Source organism: Diplotaxodon limnothrissa, linkage group LG14 (assembly GCF_057381915.1).
Source record: "Diplotaxodon limnothrissa isolate DT_005_m linkage group LG14, D_limnothrissa_male_GT1.1, whole genome shotgun sequence".
NCBI lineage: Eukaryota > Metazoa > Chordata > Actinopteri > Cichliformes > Cichlidae > Diplotaxodon > Diplotaxodon limnothrissa.
The window spans coordinates 16,816,306-16,839,615 of NC_140609.1; the positions used below are offsets into that span (position 1 = coordinate 16,816,306).

At 40.1% G+C, this 23,310-nt stretch overlaps 1 protein-coding gene across 1 annotated transcript in view; it reads left to right on the forward strand.

The window, feature by feature from the left end:
• The first annotated feature begins 17,061 nt into the window (after positions 1 to 17,061).
• The window catches only part of LOC146618656 (cell adhesion molecule DSCAM-like), a 119,640-nt gene continuing 113,391 nt past the window's right edge, over positions 17,062 to 23,310 (forward strand). Inside the window, exon 1 of the mRNA XM_085370099.1 lies at positions 17,062 to 17,092. Within this exon, the coding sequence (XP_085226225.1) occupies positions 17,062 to 17,092 (31 nt within the window). The remainder of the gene's footprint in view (positions 17,093 to 23,310) is intronic.

A 23,310-nucleotide genomic window follows, 5' to 3' on the forward strand; every position in this document is an offset into this window, starting at 1 on the left:
CTGGCAATGAGTCTTTCACATCCCTGTGGACGAACTTTGGCTCACTCTTCTTTGCAAAATTATTTTAATTCAGGCACATTAGAGAGTTTTAGTCCATAAACAGCCCATTTAAGGCCGTGCCAAAGAATCTCAATCTGATTTAAGTCCAGATTTTGACTATGCCACTCCAAAACCTTTTTTTTTTTGCAAGGCCACCATTGCTGTTATGTTTTATAGGACATGTTTGTCCTGCTACAGAACCCGAGTGTGCTTCAGCTTTAGGGCACAAACTAATGCTTGGACATCTGGAAGAAGTTAAGCAGCCCCAGACCTTTTCATGGCACTGTATATTGTATACATTATATGAAAAAACAGAGGAAAAAAAAGAGTGCATTCCTGAACTGCATCATACATTTACTCCATTACGCTGTATTTTGGACCAATGCTTAACAGAGAATAAATGAATTTGAGGTGTCATGTGGGTCCTCTAAGTGCTGTGAAGTACTCAAGGAAGCTTAGGAAGGGAACCTATTTGCTTTCTCTAAAATCTAATTTCTCACTGTCTCCATTAAACTACTATACAACTCCATTAGCCATTTAACCCAAGATGATATCATTTTGTTTGAGACCTTAATTATAGTTTTCTTTGCAATTACTGACTGACTTGATCAACAAGGTTGTCCAATAAAAGCTTCCAGTTTTAGTGACCAACACATAGGATAGAATAACATAGGAGCCCGTGTCCTATAGGACTGTTTATGGTGAATACAAAGTGCTGATGGGTGTTGCAACTGTATGTTAAAGCACAAATAATGGAGCCAGATGGGACAGTTCGACGTGCACATACATTTGCATACAATCCATTTATAAGAAGCAGAGTTCATCAGAAGCTTTAAGTTCCAAAATTTAAAATGCTTGCTCTTCTGTAGTTCCTGATTCATCTGTTCTTGGAGAAATGGGATGAGTGCAGTGCAAATGGGATAAATCACAACAATACAACTTCCACTGGTTTAACAGTGGCTGCCACCACTCTGATTAATATCTTTGATCTAATTTTATCATCCCCGCTGAAGCTGGCAGTAAAATAAAAAGCGCCAACAGATCCCATGCCAGTGTGAGTATCACAGTCAAAGGAGTCACGACCTTGACTGTGCAGTGCCATGAATTGTCTCACATGTGCTCCATTTCCTTCCTTATATGCACGCACCGATACATTGGCACATGCGAACACCCCCGCACAAAGACATGCACTGCAAGGCCAAGACTGCCTGCAGCAGCCCGGGGGCTTCATTGTCACATTTACTTACTGCTGTTTAGGCATCATGCTGGGGGGCTAAAACGAACTCTCTTCTCCTCCCCCAACCCACGCAGTGAACTCAAACCCCACTGAAATCCACTCTGCTCATGTCCAAAACATGGCTGTGGAGCCACTGAATGCTGTTATATAGTTATTGGATTTGTCATATGGATTTCTTTCCCTTGTGGCTGAAAATGGCCCCTTTTCTCCTTATAATTTTGGTTTGGGAGATTTTGTCAAATGAACTAAAATCAAATAAAGTTACACGATGGATGAACCAAAAAAGCCTGATTGGTGTTTCTAAAAGTGCAAACACATGCATATAATACAGTTTTATAGAGTGACTGTAGGTTACCACTTTAGTATCAGCTTGCAATGGGAGCACATCAGTCTTAGTGCCAATAAAGCTTTGGACCACAGCTTCATCTTCACTTGTCTTCATACGACTGGTACATTTGTGCATGTTCTGTGGAAGGTGCCTCGCAGTGCCCCCCAAAAAGGCTTGCGAGCTGATGTTAAAGTGGACTGGTTCATCTCTGAAAGCATTTTTTGAAAAATACCAAAATCAAGACAAATAACATCAAACTGCTGCTCAGACATCAGCTTCAACAACTAAACAGTTTTCCTCTAGTAGAAAAACAGCAGCCATCTTGGTTTTCTCCAATATTTTTCTTTTGGCTTGTTCAGAATTGAAATTTTTGGTGGAAGCTGTTGCAAAATGTTTCCATCCATGTGAGTCCTGTAGATGCGACACTGCAGCTGATGCGGAAAAGCAGACTCTGATTAGTAGGTTGGTCCTGCAGTGCAAAAACAGCTAATTACTCCTGTGATAACAAAGTCCTTTCTAGACACATGTTTCTACTCTGGGGACATCTTCGTGTAGGTGCTTTTAAACATTTGCTAAATTGTAGTTGCCTATTAATAAAATATATTATTACTATTATTATATTTCAATCTCTTTTTACTTCAATGGTTAAAAAGTTTGATCATCCTTCAATTATGTCTTAAAAAACAGCAGGGACAGAGCCCATTTCAGCAGTTTACACCCTGGACAGGTCGCACCCTATTACAGGGTAACACAGAGAGACAGACAATCATTCATGCTCACATTCATGCTATCTATCTATCTATCTATCTATCTATCTATCTATCTATCTATCTATCTATCTATCTCTGAATATAATCTGTTAGCGTTACCACTGAATACCTCAGCCTACTGGTGACAAGGTTGTGGCTCTTGTGTTCAGAGTGAAAATCAAGGTATTGTCTTTCACATCACAAGTAGCCTGTTCAGTTGTACAGCTGCTGTAAGTGATAAACAGCAGCACCTGTTTTCCATAAGTGTAAATAAAGGCTGTGCCAACAGCAACATTTGATCTATATGTATGTGCAGTTCTGACCTTTGTGTTTTCAACATATCATTGATTTTTATTTCTCTGTACAGTGATGCTAAAATTTTGACTTTAAAAAAAAAAAAGTTGTTTTCTTGTGGTAATAAAAGCTTCTCTCACGGCATCCATGTTTTTTATTAAATAGAAGGGAGAGAGGTAATTATTTTATAATTATGGTTTTTAATGTAAAAGGGAATTTAACCCATGCTAACCAGATATTACATACTCATATAGAGATCAAACATGGCTCATAGACAAAGTACTGTAATTACTGGGAGCAATATTGATTAAAAGGATTATATATAAATACAGGTTAGAGCCTTTTTTTCCTCAATCGCAGTCCAGCAATGTGAGCATTCTTTGGTGAAATGAATATGAGTTGAGTCATCAAACACACCGGCTGTAATTTGGTTGTTGTGAGGTCATGTTGTCGGTGTTGATGTTACACTGTGCTTGTTTGCTGTCAAACACACTTTGTGAAATTGTGCTTTTACTGGAAGCGCCCTCATTCGGGGCGTGCGTACAGCGGTGTGACGGTGTATATAGTGTACACACACAGTACATATGCCCCTGACCTATGTGCTGAGGTGAGGCTGTGTCATTGCCTCTATTCCATGCTTTGTGACACCAAACGTTAGTTTTCAAAGGCAAACAAATATCACCTTTTGATTAGCTTTGCTTTATCTATTTCACTGCCAAAGTTTTAATTTCAGCTTCTCATAAAATCCTGTTTGCTGAGCGAGATTACACCAGAGACGTTATAAGGACTTTGATTACACCAATGCTTCATTTCCCCTAAAATGTCAGATGGCAGTCTCTAATGCCATGGATCCCTCCCTCAATCCCTTGAACCCACAGTCAAAGCCTTTTTTTCCTCCCTCTCTAAGAACTGTTTGTCTTGACAGGCTGCGGATGTCACCTTTAGTTGTGGAAAAGCTTTCTTTTAACATTACTAAAAAGGCTGAACCGAGGAAAACTACGGGCAGTTCTGCTCCATTTGATTACCTGTAGGGCATGAATGGGCTTTGCCTTCGGCATCACTAACACGTAGTCCTTGAACTTTACAGAGATGCCCTTGAGCAAGGTGTTTTACTTTCATTTTAAAATAGCTTATTGGAAACAGATGATGAAACCTTGTTTCTGTATTACAGTATTTAAGTGTGACTGCTGTGAATGAGTATGGGCAGCAAGCGAGGCGAAAACAAAGCTTGGATAAAAATATGGCACGGCAAATGATCATATCTCACATTCTGCAGCAGCTAATCAACTCAGCTGTTCTTCCATGCCAAGAATTTAGAGCCAAAAAACCAGCACAGTGCTCCTAATCAGCTCTAAATGACAGCCCGGATCTTTAACCATTTGCCCTGAAACACTAGCACTTTCTCCTTTCCTCCAGTCTTAAACTTGTTTGGATTTATCTTGCACGTATAGGCAAAAAGTAAAACAGCATCACTCATTCAAACAGACATTCTGGAGTAGCATTAGTAGTAAAAAAAAAAATCCAGACAATATCTGACCAATCAAACATGAGTAAATACAAATATCTGAGTACTACTTGAACAGTTTTGAGGCAAACAACGCTCCTGTTTGTCTGCTGGAGTGTGGAGAGAAACAGGAAGAACGCTGTGACAGATTAGACACAGGGACAAACCAGACTGGACAGCAGCAAAATGCAAAGATCAAAATAGCTGAACCGAGAACTCTCAGCTCAGCATCTTTACCAACTTAAAAGGCGGCTATTAGCGCTACAAATGTAGTCAGTATAGCCTTTCACCATGAAACCTTCTATTTATTTATCTTTGTACACATTCAGACTTGTAAGGATATGAGCATACAAAATGAGTGTCTTGGGGTATATAGCTGGAATCTCACTTGCAATGTATTCTGTCATGTGGGACAGAGCATGAGCTGGCGGTTATATCACACTGAGTGTAACCCGGCGCTGTGGACAGGCCCACAGGCTTCCACAGCTATACCCTTGACTTCAAGGCAGGCATTAAAATGGAGGGGTGGTGGTAGTGGGGGTTGGTGGTGGTGGTGAGTGGTGGATTATTGGGTTGAGGGAGGCGATATAAACTGTGTGAGTATGTGCGTCTTCGGGGTGGGGGGGGCTCTTCATCTTAACCCCTTTTCTTCCCCCTGACAGAGTGGCTGCCTTCCCCTCCTATCTTCTGTTCAATGCGATTATTAAATCTCATCAATCAAGTTCACGTTGTTATTCAGTTTAAAAGAAAAAAACAACTACATTTTCTACTTAAACAACAGAAGATACGCGTCACTGGGTGTCCTTGCAGATTTCCATTATTACGGGGGAGCTCGCTTCTGTTTTCACACACGAAAGAAAAACATTAGGAACTAAATTCAAGCCAGATCTGGGGCACAGCGGCGTGTTCCGCGTACACCTGCACGCCAGCAGACAGCGCTTTCTGTTTGAGCTGATACAACCCCGTGCGTAAAAATCTTTGGTACCTTGGTGCGTCAGGTGCAGCTCATTTCCTTAATGCAAATGCCCCACTCGCTGCGTGCTCTCACACTCTTCCACCTCCACAACAGTATCCTGCCCCGAGGAGCGACCGGCTGCCGCCTCTGCTCCTTTAAGGCAATGAGGAATTAAAGCGTCTGCAGGGGCAGGGGAGAGGGTTATTCTGTGTAATGCTCAGAGAGTCAGTGTGGTGCGATTAGAGAGCGGCAGCGGAGAAGATGCGCTTGCTCGCCTCTTGCTGGACGCACAGAGGCGATGAAGATGATCTGACTTTGGAGTCTGAGCAAAAAACCTGCTTTTCATTCTTCTGCCACCGCCCTCTCTCTTCTCTTTGCTTCTTTTCTCTTTTAGTTGTTTTAATTTTGTAACATTTTATTTATTCATTTATTTTTACCTTCAAGGATGATCCGTCTTCCAGTGTTTTATTCAGGAAACCTGAAACCGGACATTTTTCTTTTAAAGATTTAGTTTAACCATTTTTTCTAAATTTTAATTTTTGTTTGTTTCTTTCTTGTTTTCGGATTTAATTTCTTTTCCCAGGATCCGCTCTAACCCGGCTCTGACTCAGCATCACACACACACCTGGGCTTCACCCCTTCAGCATCCTTTTGAATAACAGGGACAAGCAGCAAGACGCGGAGCACAGGAAGGAGAGTCTGAGCAGAGCTCTCCCCAAGAAAATCACAGAGGCGCATTTATGCTCCGAGACATCCCAGAAACCAAATCAGTGTAACAAAAAAGTACGAAGGAGATATTAAAAGTAGAGACTTGGACCGGTTTGCTTCAAGACAGTGGCAAATGTTTAACCTTAGCCCAAGCGCACAGAAGAGAAACCCAGGGAGGCACCGGTCAGAGGAAGAAGAGAAAGCATAGCTTGGGGGGATTGAACGGAGCAGGGCATGTGGATATTGGCTTTTATCTTTTCCCAGAGCATCTTGAATGGTAAGTTGCACCTGCTCATATTTTTATTATTATTATTTTTATTATTATTATTATTATTATTGCTCATCACATACTGCAGAAGGCAAATCACTGGTAGACAGCTAAGTGACTGAGGAGGGAGGATGGAGGTCACCTGTGACCCACATGAAATGGATTTTATATGCTTGTCAAAAGGCTGACACCCCTGATAGAGGGGGAGAGACGGGCGAGGCATGAATTGCGTTTTAAATCCTTCAAGCTCTCCTACAAACCATTAGACCCATATCTGGCCTTCAGATATACACCCTGAACCAGGAGAAATAAAACGGCTATACCATGTTGTTAGTGTGCCTGTAGTCAGTCTGTTTAATTGCAATAGTTGGATATTATGTCAAGTTTGAATAGTTTTTCATTTGAATCATATTAATAATATTTGTTTTTGTTTTATACCAAATGATACTTATTTTTTTCTGTCACAACCTTGTTCCACTGTGGCCCTTAGTAATAAGTGACGTCTTTGATATAATGGACATTTGGTTTAACCCTTTCCCCATCCCCCACAGAGAGCATATTTTTCAAGTTCAAATGGCCTAAATTGACACTAAAGCATAAAAAAAAAAGGCCAGTTTATACAAAGATCTTTAAAGGCAGTCATTCGTATTTGCATTTTAACGTTTTGGGGTTTGTTTGTTTTTTAATTAAAAAAATTAAATTATATTTCTGGCTTGAGCAGGGTGTTCGCAGCACCTGCAAAACCAGTTTTGTTACAAATGTGAGCTCAGCTTTTTGTTTATTTACCTTAAAATGTAGTTAGCAGAGAGAAAGCGTGCACCATTAGTACAAAATGTTCATGCAACGAATGTAATGAACAGTACAGGTGTAATGTTTTTGGATGAAACACAGTCCTCAGGGGTCATTTTTGTATTTTATTTGTCTGCAAATGCAAAAGTACTTCACAAATTTACTCGTGAAAAGAGTGTGAAATGCATTTTTTCCATTCAAATGCTGGAATTGAGACGTTCAGACCTGGTCGTGCATCTTGTCGCTGTTTTTCGTGTACACAAGTGCAGTTGCATGCATTTGTGCCATTGCACACATGCGAGACACCATGCAGGTATATTTGCACACTCTCACAGTGCGTATATATGCATATATATAAAATCAATGGTGGAAAATTGATACAGTTTATTGCGTTCACTTATTGGCCAGAGTCCCTTCTACAGGGAGGGATTATGGCCGACTGGGTGTGTACGAAAACAGGGGGAGAAAAAGGGAGAGTTGAAGAAGGAGAAGGAAAGAAAATGGAAACATGTCTGGGAGACATCAGGGTGACAAGATGGGGATTGAAAAAAAAAATCAGTGGTCGGTTGCTTTTGTATGGAAAAAAAAGAGATTTCACAAAAGAAAAATTAGGGAAGTGGGGATTTACAGGTATGAATACATTCAACCGCATCAAGGGGCTGTGATATATTATAGTATGCCCCCAAAATGGATTTTCCCCCCTCTGGCCGGAATGATAAAATAAAGCTTCGAAATGGATTTTTGTTTCTGTGCCAACGCGTTTTCGGTGCTGAGGCAACCCTCCGTCGGTGCCGTTTATTGACATTGACTCCATATAAAATGGTATCTCCCTCAGCCCAGCTTGTGCTGAAACTCATAAAGGAACAATAAGGAATCCTCATTAATCATAATCATCTGACTCTGACATTAGATCAACTGCCATGCAAGATTGTGTCCGTTTATTGCTTAAGGGATTATTGAGGAGGCCTGAGGCAACTGATAGGGATTAAGCAATAGACAGCCTTGAGTGCAGACGTTACACTTTTTGTGCTTGTTATTTGCACTGCAATCATTACACACCCACACACACATACATATATATATATATATATATATATATATATGTGTGTGTATATATGTGTGTGTATATATGTGTGTGTATATATGTGTATATATATATATATATATATATATATATACACATATATACACACACATATATACACACACATATATATATATATATATATATGTATGTGTGTGTGTGTATAAGTGAATTTTAAAGTATCTTTACCTTTTTCTATCATTTATATTTGATTTTCCCATTATGTACAGGACCCTGGCTATATATATATGGTTGATTATCATGAAAATGAGGTGTTCATCGGCTGAGTAGTCATTGTCAGAATGAATGAATGACCTTGTAGATGGAAGCCAGCACGGAGATTGGATTCCAGACAGTTCTTGCTGTTTCAGAGTTAGGCCTATCATGTGCACACTGGCCTGTCTCTATGGTAACCTCCTTAATGGGTGTTAGGGGCTGCGTCCTAAAACGTTCACCCATTCACTCTTCACCGTATGGGGGGAAAGAAAGCCATATGATGTGGTGTTGTGCAAAGAAAATACCATGCAGTTCAGAATTCCCGTTCATAACATTGGATAACCGGATGATTTCATTCACTAGGTTGGGCTTAATAATTCTTCACAAACTGGAAACCTTTTTAAAAAATAAAAAAATGGCACACCTGTGGAAATATTAGACTATTCCTGATGGGAACTGTGAGTTTGTCTGCAAACCGTGCTGACCTGGAAGCTCCCGACCCAAAGCTAATCACATCTCGTTACATCGTTGTGTCCACAGGTGTTATAAGCAACCATATTATAACCGAGCACCTCACAGCGCTTCTGGGTTCTCTGTGTTCTTTGCATACATTCACTGGATATCAGCTTAATGAACTCAATTAAAGAAAGGGAAACGGATTCGCAACCACACAATGCTCAAAAATGTCACATTTTAATTGCTTTCCTTATCTTTGCAATTGATTGTTTATTATCAAAAGGAAGCAAAAGACAACCCCGGTCCTTATTACTCTTTTTATGAAAATTAAAATGTTAAATCTGACACATTCACCAGCCAAGAGGCACAATTACTTTTTGTATTCCGTTTAAGACTTTATGCTCTTGCTATTTCCTGCACCTATCAAAGTAGCATCTATAAATTCAGTCATCAGTACAGGAGAGGAACCATTAAATATCTCTGCCTGAAAGTTGCCTCTGGGCAAAACTACAGCAAGCTAAACCGGCCTATTCAAATTCTCGTTGCAAAGATATAATGAGACAAGGCTTCTCACAGAGTCCCCACCAAGACTGCGATGATTTGTAGACATGCACGCGGCTTAACCCGACGCTCGTGACTTAAAAAGGACTTATCTCGTATTTCTTCAATAAACGAACTATTATGTAGAGGTCAGGAAATCATGCAATCAAATTTTGATCTCAATTAGCTGTGACCTTTCGCGGACTACACACACACACACACACACACACACACACACACACACACACACACACACACACACACACACCAAAATAAGGAAGCTCTTCCAGAGCATCCATCCCAGTGTAGCTTACAGTACAGTAAATAGCTGCCAACATCAGTTAGCCTGCCAATTTTACATGACCCCACATTATTAGCAACCTGCAACACTAGATGGAAATGCTGCGGAGACTGGGGTGGATGGATAGATTGAACTTGGCTGCAAATAGAAGGTGGGACGAGTGTTTGTGTGGTAATAAATCTACATGAAGGCGATAAAGCCAGTGCAGTGATGAGAGCCTCCTTTTGTCGGAGATGCCTCTGTAAAAATGTCTAAAGATCAGCGGCCTCCCAGCGGCCGGGTCTGTAAAGCAAATGGAGAGAAACCTGACCACCCTTATTGTTGCACTCACGACTAGTAGTCTGTTTACTAATTACCAATTAGGATTTGGTTGCACAAGCAGTATCATAGCTCTTGAAATCAAATTACCCCATGAAAGCACCCAGCGTACAGTCAAGTGATAGATCATCTTGTGCAGTCTCACTCTGATCTGAATATCTAATGGGCTAAATTAAGTTTACAAACCCACTTAACTCTTCCTCACTTGTCTGAGTTGTGTGAAGGTTTGTTGGGTTACGTTTTGAACTCTGCGCGCGATTCCAGTTGAAAGAGGTGCTAATGTTGGGTAATGGATACCCTGATGTGCGATCATAATAGATATCCCCTAGTTCATACATCCCAGCTGTATAATGAGGGCTACTCTACTGTACCATACCTCCTCGAGCCTGTCTAGCTCCCTAATTAGGAGCAAGCTTTGGTGACTCGTGCATGTGCGCGCATGCTTATGTGTGTGTGCTGCATTTCACCCAATGTAAAATCTAATTACCGATCACACTGTGTCTGACAGGATTCCACTGAATCGGAGGTGTAATTGCGCAAGCCCGCGTGTAAATGTCTCTTGCATTAAAATGTTAACGATATCATTTAGCATCTGCGGGGAAGAGCAGAAAAGCCCTCAGCACCCAGATGTAGGTGTTTGATCATGTGTGCAAAGTGAGGCTGTAGTACATCTGGCGGGGGTTTCCCTCTCAGAGAGGGTTCTCAGTAGAGAGGATGTTTTTAATTCACTCAGCACCTGTCAAAGGGACATGTTATATTACTGGGCTACACTGCACAGGTACTGTAGTGGGGGAACTGGTGTAGAAGCTTTATTTGACAGTTTAAAAAAGACCAGTGAACCACTTCTGCTCTCCTCTGCAGAAGTGGTTTTCTGTTGATTTTAGTTTCAAAGTAGTTTGGAACACGCCCACTTATGACAAAAGACCCAGTGAGTGTCTCAATAACAGACCCGCAGACCTACAGACCGCTCTTCTTGATGCAAAACCTGAAACGTGAAGATCTACTGCAAGGTGCTAATTCTGATTTAATAAAACTTTTTCAAGGTCAAAAGTTTGTTTCCAAAATGATTGACCTGAGCTGTCCCTCTGATGTACTCATTTGTAATTCTGTCTATCCTGGTTAAGTCTAAACATCTTCAACTCTGCCACCTCCAGCTTGGCCTTTTGTCTTTTCGTTAGTGTCACTGTCTCCAAACCATACACCATAACAGGGGGTCTCGAGCCAGTGTACTCCCAGTTTCAGTTCCAAACCTGGATATATCTGCAGGGTTGCATCAGGAGAGGTATAAAGTGTAAAATCTTTCCCAAATCAAACATGTGGATCATCAAGAATGAAACAAGGTCCTATACGCAACTTATAACAGCATTCAATCAAAAATTTGTATATTAACTGGAGTTTGGTTAATCCCAGTTACAAACACGCCTACAAAACCTGTTACATAGTCAACTTTATCATTTTATTAGTACTCTGTATCGTACTGTACTGTACATTATCAGTCTGGATATGACAAGTTAACCAACTGTGACATGATCAGCACAGGCAGAAGATACTGAATGAATAAATATGTGTTGATACAACAGTACACTGTGGCCCGCTCTCTTTGCCCAAATAAGTTAAAAGCACTCAAACATTTGAGGAAGCTGATTGCCTTTTTTTAAATTATGTAACAGTGACGTCAGACCAACGATATTGTAAAATAGCTTGCCATATCATTACCTTTGAGCAGGTTTGTGTGCACTCGCAGTCAGCTGCTGTCTTCAGAGTGATTTTGGTGGGATAAAATGGCATATTACAGAGTCAGTCTGCTCTCAGTTTGACTGAATGGGGTTAAGCTGGCAAGTTTGTGAGATCTGTCTGAGATAATGTGGCGATTAATGATGAAAACTTGCAGATCTGTTGCAAGTCAGTTTCCGTCTGATTTGAAATTCAGAAATTCCTCCATAAATAGTGACATAGTTTCTGCAAGATGACAATTTAAGTGCAAAATGACACAGGCACTCAGCAACCTCACTTTTATAAAGGACTATAACCAGAATAAAATCAGTTAGCGACCAGATAAGTTAAGTAGAAAGCCAATTAGAAAGAGACGGGTCCTGACTCAGATTGCCAACACGTTGCAGTCAATCTGACAGAAGTTATCTGAAAACCTTCGTCAATCTGTCTGGGAGTGGTTGCAGTCACACTGCGATTGTTTGCAGACAGGTTGGCTCCCACCAGGTGACCTCTGCAATAACCTTACAATCCAAAATAGTTAGAAGGTTGTTGCACAATCAACCTCTGGGTGACAAGTTGGTTGCACACCTAATTGCAATTGGTCAAAAATGAAGGTGTGTAAAACAAAAAACAAATTTCAACACACTCACCAGGCAACTACATATATATAAAAAAAATATGTTATTTCATTTATTTCTTTTTCATAGTTGCAGTGAGGTTTCCAAATGTTAGTCAGGAACTGGTTTAGAAAAAAAATTCTCAAAAAGCTTCAAGTTATTGAAGTATAGTTTATTCAAAAATGAACAAAATGTGTCTCATCAAACCCAAAGTGTTAGTAGCACAATTTAATTAAACTACTCAATCTTCTCAATGACTTTTGTATCTTTTTTGGGTTTAAAGTGTTCTAAGTTAGCTTTGCTAACTTGCTTTAGTTTGTGATCTGCTTCCAATCAGATGTTTGCTTTAAATAGCAATTATTCTAAACATGAGATTATATTGTTACAAGGTTGCATGAGCCTTTGTGACAATATCCCCCCCAAAACGAGTTCATTAGAAGTAAAACCTTGTTTCTCTATTTGCAGTTTTTATGTGCTGCTGTTTTGCCAGAAGAAACTTGGTTTTGTGAAATTCAATCCAGTTTTGATTCCCTTTTTCCAAACAGGACAGAGAAATGTTATTTAATACTTGTGTCAAATATAAAAACATGCATGACCTTTTCATAAAATATAGATTATATGTGCACGCACACCAGTAGTCCTTTTTGGGTCTCATTGGTGTGTGTGTGTGTGTCTGCAGGCTCACTTGTGGTGAGTATCCCACCACAGTTTTTGCCCATCGTGGAAGACCGGTGTTGAAGGTGCGACAAGTTTGCTATCCATCACCCCTAGAGACAAACAATCACACTGCACCTCATAAATACTGGCTGTTAATCCAGCCATCCACATACCAGGTCCAGGAATTGAACTCGACTCACTTGGTAGCCCAAGGCTGAATTGATTCGCGTGACTTTGTCCTTAGCATGATGCATGCCTGATGTATTGTGGCTCACCAACTGTCTGCCAGCCTGTCTCTTTCTTTCCAGTGATGCCTCTGAGCTTGGCTTTTCATGGACCCTCCTTGTATATTCAAATCTGCATCTCAGTCAGTTTATTCAAAAATGCATTTCCTGGAGATATTTCATCATCAAGTCTGTCCCAGTGTCTCATGCTCCGTTGTCCGAATATTAAAGTAGGCTACGGGATAACGGAGGAGGCAAAGCTGGATAGACAGAGTGACAGAAAGACAAATGGGTCCAGCTTGGTCTCTTGACATTGCTCCTTATTTTTAAACCTGGCACAGATGCTAAGATTTAAGACCAAGTTAGTGGCGGTTATTTTTAGCTGGCCATTTTTAAAGCGCTGTCATCTTGTTTGTAAGGTGTGTGAGAATATGCCTGTGTGTGTGTGTGTGTGTGTGTGTGTGTGTGTGTGTGTGTGTGTGTGTGTGTGTGTGTGTGTGTGTGTGTGTGTGTGTGTGTGTGTGTGTGTGTGTGTGTGAGATGTGGAAGGTAGTGCTGTATTTCCTGGTGTTTATGTGAAGTATATATATAATGTGTCGGGAGGCTTTACAGAATGTGTGTTCCTGTGTGCATGCAAACCAGTGCGTACGTGAGTTTAATTGGGAAGTGGGGTGGGTGGGCTAGTGTGTGACATGGAGTGGAGCCACAGGAGTCTGATTTATGTCCTTCTGGCCACTCATCGATCCCTCGGCCCGGTGTGAGACTGAGTGCATTGTCAATAATCTTAGCACTTTGTGGTATTCCTAGAATTCCCAGACCTCCTTTGCTCAGGCCAAGGTGTGATGCTGCAGTAAGCCATCTTGTCCAAGATCAAATAAGAGGACGCGGGGCCTGGCTTCAGTGCATTTGATTGTAGGGTAGTGTAGCAGTGAATATATCACTTTGCTGGGGCTGTGCTGTTGAAGAAGACTTCCCTCTATTGTTCGTGCAAGAGGAGGTAATTTGGGCAAAGCCCCACATGGGTCCCTAGAAGCTTGTAACATTTATATACTGTATGTGTTTTTAAGTGTCCCGCAGACATTTAGCAACACATAGACGGGGTCTATTATGTATTGCTCTGTGTCTCTATCTAGACCATCCATCCCCACAAGTGATTATGCTAATTAGTGTTTGATCAGATGATTAAATTAAAACTCGATTCATTCAAAGGACTAAATGCTCAGAATACGTTTGTGTCTGCTTGGCTGCTCGGCTTCGCACAGCACAATTCCCCTTGTGTCCTAGCCACTGGAGGAAAGGATGACCGGAAAGGAAAAGGGAAGAAACTGTACAAAACTGCCTCTCATTTTATTCAGGCAGGCGTACAGAGGGAAACGAGGACTGTAATAAAGCAAGCCAGGGGGGCTGAGGGAGAGTAGAGGAGGAACGGAGAGAAACAAGGAAAAGGAGAAAATAAAGATGTGTGTGTGTGTGAAATGTGTGAGTGTGCCGGGGGTGGGGGTGCTGAAAGGATCCCGGCTGTGGTCCCCTAAGTGTTGAATAAACATGCTTGATTTAGGGAAATGGCTGTGATAAATGTTTAATATGATAAGTCCATAAAGACGGTCAAATGAGTCTGGAGTATTAAAATGAGTACGGCACGCAGCAGCAATCACAGCAGCTTTGGAGGGGGAGTAGGTGGTGGCGGTTGGAGGGCCTGATAATGGCAGGCAGAGCTAACAGGATGAGAGCAGCCAGCTGCTGTGACATCCACATTAACACACTCTACCAGCTGCTGGTCACAGACATCTCTTGGACAAAACAGGGACAGGGGTATGTATCTTAAAAGGGTAACCGAGGCAATAATTGTATTATTACCTGTGCAGTATTGGTAGCAATAAAATCACAAGTGTAAAGCACTTCTCAAAATCGAGTTCAGGAGGGTCGCAAAAAAGCTAATAAGGACGCTGCAATCAGCTGGAAGAACAAGGCGGGCTTCAAATGATAGTGCAATTCAAACCAACGGCTCATTTAAAAACACAGAAAAAGGCTGACAGAACAGGAAGAAACCAAAAAAAGCATATGTGATACTGAGCATGGGCGTCGCGTTAGCAAACAAACATCCAAATGCTGATGGTGAAGATATCTGTAAATCGTGTTCGCTGGCAACAAGTTTAATTTGTTTTTCCTTTCAGTGTCAACTCCTGCAGAAGTTTGCTCATTGTAGCTGCTTCCTTCTGGCTATGTTTAGACACCCAGAACCTGCATTATTTCCTCAGAGCTAATATCGACAATCAGTTTTCTGTGGTCTGGATTTAACTATCTCTGTTGCACCTCCTCTGTACGTAAATCGAATTGGTTATGTGAGTTTGCCGATGCTTGTGTTGTGAAATCAGGTGTTTGCTTTGACTTCTAAGTAAACAGAAAAAGTTTCCTCTGCATATTTTGCACAGGTGTGCCATGGCTACCTAACAGATTTAGCTGGCACAGATAAAATAACAAAGCCTGAGGGCCAAAGGCTATCTGTGTCAGGTCAGCCTCTTCAGAAGCTTCTCATATACCCCTATGAAACCACCATGGAGCTCCCTAGGTACCATCCAGGTGGACAGCAGTTATGATAAATCCAACAGCAGCAACTTTTCTGAAGGCCCTTAGACTTAATGCTGGGTGACATAATAAGGTTGCTTGTCCAGTATGTGTGATATCTGCTTGTCTAACTGAGGTTGGGCCTCTGGTAGACTGAAAAAGCATCTGTTCAGTGAGAATGTTGCTGCTTAATCATGTTATCAAGAAAGGCAGTGTATGTTGACCATTAGATTATTTTGGAGGTGATTTGATTATATCCAGTGAAGGCTCAATCAAACCTGTTGAATACATACAGACAGTCTTAAAGGATAGAAGATTATGATGTCTATTTCTGACAAACCTGGGCCTGACTGTTCTATAAAGTCATCATTATAAATATAGAGCCATAGCAACGCAGACTCTTCGATGAAGCTGGACTTACTTCTTTAAAGGATGTATTTGCATATGTTTCTTAAGAGAATGGGTTACTGATTTAGCGATGTATTATTTGAATAAAAACTGTGGCAGAAAATATACAGTTATGGTAAAAAAAAAGCACATCCTCTTTAAATTCTAAATTTTTATGTATCAAACATAATAATCTTGGCCACAGCCGATCTTGCAATTAGGAAAATACAACCTCAGAACCTCAGACCTTACACTGCGTCATTATTTATTTAACAAAAATTAAGCCAAAATGTAGACAAAGTGTGTGAAAAACTAAGTACAACCTTGTGGCATCCACAAGAATTAAGAGGGTAAGTAGAAGCCAAGTCCTGCTAGTCAAATGGACTTGATTAACTGATCATCAGAGCATGGGAGGCCCTCTATGAGACAGAAGGTTTGGCAGTTTGATGGTCCGGAGCATTCAGGTGTGTGTTAACATGATGCCACAGAGGAAAGACATCAGTAACTATTTTAGATGATGCAACCGCTGCCGTCTATTAATCTGGGACGGGCTATAAGGCCATTTCCAAACAGTCTGAAGTCCATCATTCTACAGTGAACATTCAAGACAGTTACCGGTCTTCTCAGGAGTCAATTTCCTAGCAAATTCACCACAAGGTCAGACTGAGCAATGAGAAGCTGAGAAACTGCAACAAATCCTTCAGTGCTACATGTCAGACTTTACAGCCCTCAGTTAGCATGTTAAATGTTAAAAGTTCATGACAGTACAATTAAAAAAAGAATGAACAGGTTTGGAAGGGTGAAGGCAGGAGAAGACACTGTCACTGAAAAGGACATGACGGCACAGCTAAGAAAGTTGCAACAAGCTCACAAGACCTGTGTAACAATGTCCTTTAGACAAATGAGACCATAGTGGAGATTTCTGACTGTAATGCACAGTGTTGTGTTTATAGAAAAGCTCCACAGAGCTGCTGGAGATGACTGCGGCTTATTCTGCAGCCACAGGGCCTGGGCGCCTTGCAGCCTTTGAATTGATCACAAACTCCTTTGTATACCAAACTGTTCTACAATATAAACCTTAATATTGACAGATGGTCTACTTTCTTTATACCATGACTCTAGGCAAGCAGAACAATGCTACCGGTATCTTATAAGTGAGCACATTACATGTGTGTAGTAGCACGAGTGAGAAGTTATTGTATTTAGATGAAAGGATGGAGTTATTATTCAAATTAGCAAGTTGGGTTAGCAAGCTACATCCATAAACATCACAAAAACAGATACCTGCTAACTGGTGCTAAGTGCCAGACTAACAAAGTAGAATAATTTCACTCACCAATACTGGAGTTAAAACTTTTTAAACTTCTACCAAAAATGCTCCAAAAAAGCAGCAACAGCTGTGCTGACTTGAATTAGCCTAGCTAATCCTAGCAGAGCGCTACGTAGCACCAATTAATCAAAGTTTTCTAGCTAGCTAAAATAGATGAACTACTATTAAAAATTAAACAAAAATTGATTCATTGATAAATTTTCTTTTATATTTAAAAAGGTAACATCGTTTTAAATGTAAAAGGCATCCAGCATGCCTGTGTTTGTGGTGAGTCTGCAGAGATAATAAATCAGTGATTAAATGAGACCCTCGCTAGATTATGTGCTGCTTTGATTGTTACTTGGTTCCTTCCATTTGATGTTTCCTTCACACAAATAAAAGCATTTACATTATTAATCGGTGTATAAATATAAAGTATCTTCGCTCCTCTCAATCAACTTTCACCTGGCAAACTTATTAAAATTAAAAGATAACAACTCAACCCCCACTGTGGAGTTCACGGGATAGTCCTCTGATTATTTTATGTAACATACAAAAAAATTATTGGTTTATACAGTAAATACATTACTAAATGCTTCTTTTTAGCAGTGCTGGATTACTTTATACAGCACACCATCAATGTTGCACCCTGTGGGAATAAATCACCCCTAAAATATATTTATAACAAACAATCCTGTGCCTGTTTGTCAAAAGGATTAGCATTAGCTTTCTATAAATACACAGGTTTTATTCATGTTAATTGGGTTGAGGAGAGGCAACAGCGCAGTGCTGCTCTCCTCAGGTCTTAGTAAAATTAGAAAATTATTTTAATTAATAGGTAAAACTGCAGGTGTTGAAATCTTAAATCATCTGTAATAAGTTTGGTCTAATTGGAGAAGCTGCTGCGGTTCAGTAGCAGCGTTTTCCAGGTTCACATAGTAAAATCCAACTCCTTGTAAATCTGCAGTGGATGTATGCAACAATTTCAAAGCAGTGCTTTTTTGTTTACTTTATTACAGACCTTGGTTTCCCTCCACCTTCTAGTGCGCTTGTTATATTACATAGCAATATTAGATTTCTACTAGTGGAGGTTTTTATTCATCAGCAGCAGCAGCAGAGGGAGCTGCTATAGTTTGCTACGGTATAATCCCTCATCAGATTCACTTGCACTCATCATCATCAGCAGTAGCAGCAGCATAATTTAGACATCAACGTCTTTATTGCTTAGTTATACTAACTGAGAACCAGTCCAGGGTCTCTGGCTTTCCCTTGATGAGACAGCCAGCCACTCTGGCCCATTTAAGACATGAAAATAGACCAGGGAGGAGGAGGAGGCTCATCTGCTGTGGGGGCCTCGTTTTTAGAGTTGCCCGCCCCTCCTAGACATCAGAGGACTGATCTGTCGGTGTGGATCAGCAGCTTGCGTACAGCCAGCCCTTTCTGTCACAGCCCTGCTTAATATTCATGAGAGCAAATTGGAATACAGTCATTTAACTTCCATGCATGGTGTATTGCCTCTGGGCAGATCAGATCAGTGGGAATGCTTACTCACAGTGGACTCCCTGGCCCTGGCTGGTTATCATCTCCCTGTATCAGAGCTCCTAGCTCTATACATAGCTCTACACATATTGCTTTCAAGTTCATAGACTGATATAAAGAAAAAATAACTTACTTTGGTGAAATATGATTTTCATCCATGGTAATCAGATTAAATGAAATGCAGTGTACCTGTACAGTGTATTTCAAATTTGGGTCACCCACAGGTCAAGGCCCTATTTTTAGCTGCTGGGAATAAAGCTTGATCACATGCTCGAGCGCTGCCTACATCACACTAATGCTACTATCCATAAATGCACAGAGCAGGAATTTGTTAAGGTTGAAAATTGCTTCCGCTGTTAGTGTTGAATGTGAGTGAGCCAGGTATGATCTCCACATCCCAGGCAGACATGCCCTGAGGGCACAGAGCACAGAGCTGCTTTAATTACCCAAGGTTCCTGCTGTCACATTGTCACTATGAGGTACCCGGTGCCACGCTACCATGCAGTGCAGAGTCCCCATGCTGCGGTGGCGTTGACAACTCAGACAATGGATCTGCTCGCTCAACAGATGCAACACAAGTGCCCCCTGAAATATGGGAAGCTGAATCAATCCCACTATCTCTCTGATTCTCTTTTTGCCCCTTCTTGTTTGCTTTCTGCTGTTCTCTCTTCTTCACATGTCACAGAGAGTTCATGACAAAAAAACTAGCAGCTGCATAAAAGATGGAATATGTTGGTGTGGGATGAGAAGTCCCATGTGGCACCGGGACCATTCATCTTAACTTGCAAGGACACATGAGAGAGGAAAACATCACACAAAAAGTGACTGTAGCATGTTTTGAGCATGTGTCAGGCTGAAAAATAATTAAGCGGCGAGTCAAGGACTTCAGGACCTGTGGAATCAACCATGTATACTAATCTTTATTTCCTTGCATTAACACTGATTCACTGTTTACGTGGCTCTGCTGTGGATGGTAACAGCCTGTCAGCCGATCAGTTATGCTGTGGAAAGGAGCACAGCTATGGCTCATAATAGGTGTTGTTTGCTGTATATACAGTAATTCTGTAGGAATGTTACAGCTTCTCTGAAACAGATCATCAGAAGGTCAAACACTCAATAAACAGATTTTTCTAATAGTTTTTCAGTTATAACATTAAACAGACAATAGATTACAACAGCTCTGCAAGAAATAACTGTATAGTTATGTTTAAATATCTGTGTGGCAGTCTAACAACAGACACACTACCAACCTTTGTCGTCCCATTAAAGCAGATGGCAATAAACAAAGAGCTAATTTTCCCATATCTTACATTCCCAATAAAAACCTTTAAACTTTTACGTGATGTTTTTACGTGTATAATGCACATAAAAAACACTATAGAATGAGGACACAGTATAACACAATACAAAATGGTGCTCTAAGGAATATTTTTATATGGTCAATGGGTTTTTTAGTAATAAACTCTCCAAAAATGATCACCTGTCGCTACACACCACTGTTGTGTCTTGCATCTTATTGTTTTATGATGGATAACTTCTGTTCACTCTTCACGCCTCTTTAGTTTTACAAGAAAGCTCTTCTAAGGGGAAAAAATATGTATACATATTGGTTCATAACCAAACAAAAGATGGAGACAGCTGGCATCTAGCTGGTGAACTTAGTGTAGCATTTAGCACGAGCGGGTGGAGACCAAAGCAAAGCTAAAAGGAGAGCCTCTATTGGGCTTTTATGACTCAGAATCACAAACACATCTCCAGATGTAATAAAATGAATGATAATATTATTCCATGTAAGTCAACCGTTTTTGCGCCATGGACTGGTTTATGTCCAACAATATTTTCACTGGCCGGCCTTTAAGGGTTTGTGGATAAATACAAAAAAAGAAAACCAGCACTGCTACCAAAAAAAAAAAGATTTATTCATAACACTCGGGAAAAGACCCAGGGAAACCGAGTTAACGATAAAAATGATAAAAAAAAAAAAACCAAACCCTGATTAAAAACCGATAAAACCCCCGAAAACCATAAATTTTACACCCAAGCCTCAACTCTCGTGGCCTGGTACCAAACAACTCACGGACCATTACCGGTCCGTGGCCTGGGGGTTGGGGACCGCTGATGTAAGTAATAGTGTGATTTTATATGCATTTATTTATTTTTGGTGATATAGTCGCGTTTGATGTGTTTATATACGTTCTTAAATATTCTTATATGCTTATAACGCATTTCACACACAAACACTTCATACACATACACTTCAGCCCTGTAGAGATTTCTTTATAGCTTTGAAAGTCTTAAAAAATAGTAAATAATGATAGTTTTTAACATTATTGCTCCAATATCTGTCTCATTGCTTTCTAAACCAGTTGCATAAACAGTGGGAATTACAGAAGTGCAACGTGCAAACAAAATACAATTGAGCTAGCTATAGGAAACTGCAAGAATAGCACTCAAAACTATGACAGTAAGCACCAGATTAGCGAATAAAAAGCTTACATTTAAAAGAGGGTAAATATTAAAAAAGTTCTTGTGATAGTTAAGGTTTACATAAAACAGCTTCCCTCATTCCTCCTGTCCCTCTGAAGATCCCGAAAAAAAAAATCATAGTCAATTGTAGATGCATATAATGCATTATTGAACAGTGTCATTTATTTCACCTTTTACAGTTGAGTTCATGAAAAATTATGCCAATTACTGATTTCCTCCAGGGCAATGTAGTAAGTGGTTGGACCCTGAGGCCATTTGTTGGGGCATGACTTGCTGCTCTTTGTGAGGTCGAGGGGAGTGATGTACATGCGTCATCACACCATTTTGCGGTCTGGCTCCTGAGTTTAGTCAATTAGGAAAACGAGCAGTGCAGCGATATGCGCACTTTCACCAGAGTCCATTTCTTTGTTAAATTAAATCAATCTCACTCAGCCAGTCTAAATTGAATAGCTCTCACCTACTTTTAAATGTGAAATAGGCGAATATCAAAACAGCCGTGGCATAAATCCTAATCCAATTTCTCTGATGCTCGCGAAGAATAGAAGCTTTTCAAGCAACTGCACACTTCTTTAATCTATCTTCTCTCGAGACATTTTCTATTGTAACATCTTCAAGAGTCAATTAACTTCACTTGAATAATTTGATTGGAAAACTTTGAAGTGTGCTAGCTGTTTGTAACTGGATTTTTTTTTTAAATTAAAAAAAAATATTATGTGTATTTTTTAATTTCGTTTAAATAAAATTGACAAACTTTCTTCACTTACTTCCCCAAATCCAATCAATTGAAGTTTACAAAATATGACGTTTTACTACATGCATACACACACACCTCATTCACAACACAAACTGTCTTTAGCATAATCAGCTGTGTATTTTGGATTTCACATGAGGGAAATTCTCTGCTGGATGAAAACGAATCAAAGCAGTATGTTTAAAATATCTTGACACGAGTGATTTTAAAGTGTCTTCTCCTTCTCACTAACCTTGAGCACCATCAGGTGAGGCTGAACCCCCCTAAAAAAAAAACTACAACCACCACCACCACCACCTCCGATCTGTATTATCAACAGAGCACTGAGAAGATTGATACTCCCAGTGCCAGCTGGAAAAAGAGAATGAATCAGAATTTAATATGACTTTGATGTATTATTTTCATCTTAGCCGGTGCCACAGACCCATCGAGAACCCGGCGCACAATCCCACAGCGTCTTAAAATATTTAAATTGGCTAAAACTTTTTGATGTTAGAGACTGTACAGGTATATGAAAGTTTCTCTGCTGGGAGCATATATAGTGCACATTGCAGAAATTTTATTTGGACCACCCACTCTTAAAAAGTCAGTCTTTCTATAAACGCATATGTGACATTTACACAATCTGCTTTATATATTGTTGAAGAAACTGTATATGCAATATATATTATAAGATATAAACTATATAATACACTATATTTAACAAATACCTATTTTTTCCACATATCTGAGAAACATAATGAGTTGTGTAAACATCTTATCACCCCTTTAAACAAATGAATCTGCAGAAAATATTTTGCATGTATGCATATGGGCATGTTCTAGGACAGGCAGATAACATATTGCAGACAGGCAGCAAGCAGAATCACGTATTGTATAAAAAAAGGGACGCAGACATTGATTGATTGGTACTTGCTACTTGTGGGCTGTACTACAGTCTGAGTCACAGCTGACATGTTAAAAACCATAATTACAGCATCAAAAATGTGTTTTCTATAAATATATTATTTTATTGTGTCTTACATTTTTCCTCACAAAGGTGATTAGAGCCCCCTAAAAGCTATAATGCAAGCCATATAAGGCACTTTGCTCCTTTTTGGTAATAAAATTTAGGCTGCATTCTTGCCAACCAGGGAGACCAGGCAGGCATGGTGAGATATTGCAGTGATACCTGTGATATTACAGTCTCAGTAGAAAAAACAGCATTGTTTAATTTGACATAACAATTGATATGATTCTGACCAGTGTGTTTTAATACAGGAAGAATAAACAGCT